At 30.8% G+C, this 6,157-nt stretch overlaps 1 protein-coding gene across 1 annotated transcript; it reads right to left on the reverse strand.

Moving 5' to 3' along the window:
* Positions 1 to 1,184: 1,184 nt before the first annotated feature.
* Positions 1,185 to 2,449, reverse strand: LOC107852971 (zinc finger protein ZAT1-like). The gene has a single exon (XM_016698000.2). The coding sequence runs from the start codon at positions 2,161 to 2,163 to the stop codon at positions 1,297 to 1,299; it is 867 nt and encodes a 288-aa protein (XP_016553486.2). The 5' UTR covers positions 2,164 to 2,449; the 3' UTR covers positions 1,185 to 1,296.
* Between the last annotated feature and the right edge of the window lie 3,708 nt (positions 2,450 to 6,157).

Below are 6,157 nucleotides of genomic sequence, written 5' to 3' on the forward strand. Positions count from 1 at the left end.
ATATTTCAAAAAGATATGGTGAAACACAACTCCAACTTCATCTTCAACTCTAATTCCAACTCAAAAAAAAATTAATTTTCATGGCGAAACAACTACTTATTTTTTTAATCTTCATGTCAAGTTAAAATTAGATAAATAAATTAAAACGGAGGGAGTAAAAATAGTAAAGAGTCTGAGAGCAGATGTGAGTAATAGCAGCAGCTTTAACAGAAGTTGAAAACCTCGCTTTGATGATATTTTCACTGAGACCAAAACTGAACAAAAAGTTTCTTGTACAACAAGCAATACTCATAATAAGCATATTCTAATTCAATTGAGAGTACTTTCATGTTCCTACAAGAAAAAAAAATTAGTAACAAAAATAAAAAATATAAAATTCATCTTTTTCTTCTGCTGTACTACAAGTCTACTACTATTACTACCCCTGCAATAGTTGGTCCCATCTTCTCATGAATTAGAATACTTATAATAATAATTAAAATAAATCAAGAGAAGCACAAAGAGAAACAAGGCACCAGCTGGATATACAAGCAAATAAGTAAAAATAGTACTAGATTATATTGCTCAACAACATAATATAATAAAACCCAGTTTGATTAACTAAAGCTCTCGTTATGCGCGAAATTCGAAAAAGAACCAACTACAAGTGGAATTTGATGAGAGTAGAATGTACATAGATCTTATTTCTAAATTAAAGATATAGAGGATTCGAATTAGGATAGAGAACTAGTGCATGTGGGTGAGTCGCTTTGCACATAGCTTGGAGTTTCTGGTTAGGAGGATTTGGTTGAGTTGTTTGCTTTCGATTTGATAATGTATAATACTAATTTATGGTGTCTTATTTCTATTATTTCATTTTGTTTCACTTTTAATAGTAAGTTGAAACTTTGCTTTGGTATTTTCATTGAGACCAAAACAGAACAAAAGGTTCTTGTACCACAAGCAATAAACCAAAAGAATACAGAGACTGACGATATTATATAAAATTCATCCTTTTCTTCTGCTGTACTACTAGTCTACCACCACCCCTGTAGTAGTTGGTCCCCTCCACCCCCCACCCCCACCCAAACAATACTGTATCAGTTGTTTGTATCTGCAACAAATTTTCCAGATTGCTTGTGAAAGTTTCAAAGCAATGTGTGTTACAAGTTACAGCTACCCAAAGATCAAGAGGAACCAAAATGGACTAAAGATTGTTACTATTTTCTACAAATAAGCAAAACCCCATCCAAGAAAAATCACTAAAATTACATAAAAAAAGACTGAAAAATTACTAGTAAATGATAATTTAACCCCTCATGCAAATTCTTGTTCTTGTTGAAATTCCACTTGGCTAAAATCATTGTCTTCCATTGGTGCTGGCATGTTAAGATCGATGTATCCATTTGGGAAATCAGCTGAATTTGAGTACTCCATTAAACTATAATCACCAAATTTTGTTGTTGATGAAGAAGAACCTGTTGTTGATGTACTCATAGTAACAAAATGTGACCTTTTATGCCCACCTAGTGCTTGTCCTGACTGAAATTTTTTCCCACAAAATGGACATTCATGCAGTTTTTGAGCATTCTTGACACTAGCTAGTTTCCTCTTTGATGAATTTTTACGTGCCTCGTGTTCGTAGTTGTTGCAATTCTTGATCTTGTGAATGGTTCTATGACTACCTAAAGCTTGAGAAGTTTTGAAAATTCTGTGACAAATCTCACATTGGTTCAATTTTGAATTTTTCCATACATCTCTTGAAAGCATCATTAAGCACATAGCAATGTCCTTTTCATCTGAATACAAACTCAATGACACAAAATCAGCTGCTTTCTCCTTGTTGGGACTTCCTTTGAATCTTTTCCTATTTGATGGGTTTCTCTCCGACTCAGTTTCACTTTCATAAAACTCAGGATCTATCATTCTGAAACTTTTCTTTGGATTTTCTCTCAACCCATAGTAAAAATCCATGTGTTCCAACAAATGTTGTTGATTTTCCGATGAACAGAGTGATAGAGTTGACTCACTCCGGCTGCCGGAATCTTGATTTAACGGTGGAGTACTCTTAGGTGGAAGTGGTAGAGGTATTAAATGAGACCTCACGTGACCACCTAAAGTTTTTCCACTTAAAAACTTCTTTGAACATAGCTTGCATTTATGCTTCTCCATACTCAAACTCATTCAAGATTCAAAGAAAAAGACAAAAATAAAAACAAATAGAGCAAATCAAAGATTAGCCATTAAAATAGGGAGAGTTTTAGTGTACCAATAAGCTGACCCTTTTACAAAATGGAGAGTAAAAGGGAGAGAGATGAGGAAGAGAAGTAGAGTGGGATGGGAACCTTTTAGAGGGTTTTAAGATGAGTAGGTGACAAGCATTCCTCAACCAAATGGAGAGAGGGGTAGTACACACTCTTGATCCAAAATTGCTATGATAAAATTGTATGGATTTTGAATTTACTTATTACTTGATGTTTCGGAAACAGGCACTCCATCTTTAATTGTAAGAGTTACGTATATTCTATTCTCATCACATTTCATTTGTGGCACTAGTAGAATTTCACCAAATTTATCGATGTCGTAGTTTTTTAGAAATTCACATTGTGTAAATTTCAATAGTTTAAAATATGTTCTTTAAACATGTTGATATGAGACGAGTCATAATTTACAGTGCGTTTACATAATTTATCCATATTTATATTTTAATTTTAGAATATTAAATTGATCTAATTTAATTTAACTTTAAAGAAGAATTAATCCAACTGACTTTAAAAAAGGAAAAATGCCACAACTGAAATGGACAAAATAATTAGGGTTCGTAAAAATTGAACCGATCGATAAACCTAACTGATGCTATTTATTTATTGTTCTTGGGTTACTGAGTTAATAGTTTTTTAATAATTTTTTTAAGAAAATTATACGATTATTGGCTCGATTTCAATTTATTTTTTCATTGAATTATTAGGTAAGCTGATAATCCCATGAGAGATTCAAAAAAGAATTCATTAAAATAAAATAAAAGTATCTTCTTGAGTATATAATAAATTATTTAATAATTTCTTATAATAACAATAATATATTCAGTGTAATTTCGATAGTATAACCCCAATCTTTGAGGAGCTATTCGAGAACAGGTGGTGCCTTCTTGAATATTAATAACCCCTTTGTAGAGCTAGGGATTCATTATTCAATTTTTTTTCATGAACTCAACAAAAAAGATAATATAGGAGAAAAAAAAAAACTAGAGGTAGAAATGAAATAAAATGGAGAAAAATCAGGTAGTGGCAAACAGACTTAATAACACAAATGAAACTTGAAACACCCTATAGTATAACTTGCCGACTAAGGATGCTCACCTTATCATCCTTCAATATATATTACCTTCATTTAGTTTCTAAAAATCTATTCAATTTCCTAAAAATCTTAAACCTCCCCTCTAAATAGTTTGTGAACTTCTTATGTATGTTGTGAATTTTGATACTGTAAGAAATATATGTCATGTTAGCTGCTATTATTTTTCTTTGTGAACAATATTACTGATGTCATGCTAGTTGCTACTGTTACACAACATTGAAAATTATTACGTCAAATTGATATTTGGTTATGAGCATTTTCTTATAGGTCTAATCGATTGAATTATTAAATACTAAAAATTCATAAATCAAAAATCGCTAAAAAATATGTTATTAGTTTGATTATTGATTTAACATATTTTAAAACAGATAAATCAAATCTAATCGATCGATGCACACTCTTACTAGAAAGGTTGTGGTGTGGTTATTAATAATAGCGCTTCTTTCCTAATTAAAATTTCGATTCAAATCACAAGAATGAAACATTTGGTAGAGAATATTTTATTTTTAAGGTAAGACTTTTCAATACTAATTGGAGTTATTACTTTTAGTTGGCAAAGAATTTTGAAAATCAAAAGCGATTATTTTCTTTTAAGAAGTGCTTTCTTTAGAATGCTAATGTATTTGACCAAATATTTGACTAAAAAAAAAAATAAAGTGTTTCTAAATAGTAAATTGTTTAAGAAACTTTTTCGCCTAATATTAATATTATATTTTTCAAATTTACTAATCAAATAAAATTGTACTCTTCAAAAATATTTAATCGAGAAACACTTCTAACAAAATAGGCTATTTATCAAATGAGTAGTTGGCATTGGGTGAAAAATAAGATTTCAGATAGTTTTTATCTTTATTTTTAATGGAGATAAATAAAAAGGAATAGTATTAATTTGTGATTTAAAAATTTCATAATAATTTTTATAATTTTATAATTTTAAGCAAAGCATGATCATAAGCTGATAAAGCAGGACACCTAACATGCTTTACCTTTTTATCTTCTTCTCAGAAGAAAACTTACCTTTTTTATTTTCATTTATTACTTGTTATCTTCTTTTTTTTTTTTATCAGAATGATCGCATGAATCATAAAATATTGGTAAAATGAACTTCTGGACCCTTATACTCTGTCGGTTTTGTAAGTTGGATACTTCTACTTACATGTTTGTCATATGGATCCCTGAATTCACTAAAAAGCAATATTTTAAACCCTTTTTTGGTGAGTGTAACACACTCTCCCCACGTCAGCCGCCACTTCTGCCTCATCTGCCACGTTTGTCTATTTTTTTTTTTTTTTTTTAAGTATGACATTAAATTTCAAGTCATTTTTAAAATGCTAAATAACAAATTAAATATTAAAATTAATTAATTAAATAAGAAAAATTTATAATTGTAGAAAAATTTGAATAATCATGTTTTTATTTTTGCTCACAAATTAAACATCAAATTCATTCCAAATAATTAAAAATTTCTCCAACTAATTTAAATTTTTAACTATAAATTCATATATACAAACATAATAAATTTTTGATTTTTAAATTTGAATATCTTTAAGAAATTCACAAAAAGTTTAATCTTTTTAAAGCAAAATTCATTAATTTTTTTCAATATTCACTATCACTCACTTTCAATTCAAATTTAAATTTTAATCCCCCCCCCCCTCCCCCCCCAAAAAAAACAAAAGATTTCAATTTAAATTTAAATTTTTATTAAAAAAAATGAAAAGAATTGAACTGAGTGAAAATTAAAATAAAAAATAAAAAGTGAAGGTAGTGGAGGGGGGCTGGAAGGGGCTGGGGACGGGGTGGGGACGGGGCTGGGAGGGGTGTGGGGGCTGAGGGTGGGGTGGGGAGAGGCTGGTGAGGTGTGGGGGGTGGGGGGTGGGGATGGGGTTGGTGTGGGGTGGAGGGGCTGGAAGGAGTTGGGGGTGGGGTAGGGTGTGGGGGTAGGGGTGGTGAAGGGCTGGACAGGTGTTGGGGTAGGGGTGGTGAAGGGCTGGACAGGTGTTGGGGTGGGGTAGGGGACTGGGGGTGGGGTGGGATGGGGCTGGGTGGGGTGTGGAGGGAAAAAATATATTTTTTTAATTTTTAAAAATATTTTTAAATTTTAAATTATTTTTAATTTTTTTAAAGCATTTTTAAATTAAAAAAGATGGACGGAAAAAAAGGATCCTTTTTATTTTTTATTTAATTTTATATATTATTTTTAGTTTTTTAATATTTTTAATATAAAATTGACAGAAAATTGAACCCACTCGCATCCTAGGTGAGTGGCTACACTCTCTATGTTCTAGTCACCATTTCAATGCCACATAGGCAAGGTCAATGGTCAAAGGGTGCAAAATATTACTTTTTAATGGGTTCAAGGGTGCAGATGATAAATACGGAAGTAGAAATGTCCAACTTACAAAACCGACATAGTACAAGGGTCCAGAAGTTCATTTTGCCTAAAATATTTGTTGCTTTTTTTTTCTTTTTTTTTTCATTTTTGTTTGGTGTATATCACTTTTTGGTAATTCAACTATCATTTACTGGTCTACTATTAGCTTTTTAGTAACCCAAAAGATTAAATGTCTTTGTTTTAAATGTTAAAAAAAATAATATGAGCAACTTGTTTCTCACCTTTTTATTAGATCTAATTTCAGTCAAATTAGTTCAAATTTTTTTAGATCGAACTCTCACCAAGAAAATATAAATATCAAATAGTCCGTCACTTAGGCTATTAAAATTTCTCTCTATATTTGCATCTTGATTAAATTTATGAGATACTTGTCACCTTCCATCAATAATTGATATAAGCACCTTGATTAAATATACTATCACCTTT

The sequence above is a fragment of the Capsicum annuum genome, chromosome 1, assembly GCF_002878395.1.
Source record: "Capsicum annuum cultivar UCD-10X-F1 chromosome 1, UCD10Xv1.1, whole genome shotgun sequence".
NCBI lineage: Eukaryota > Viridiplantae > Streptophyta > Magnoliopsida > Solanales > Solanaceae > Capsicum > Capsicum annuum.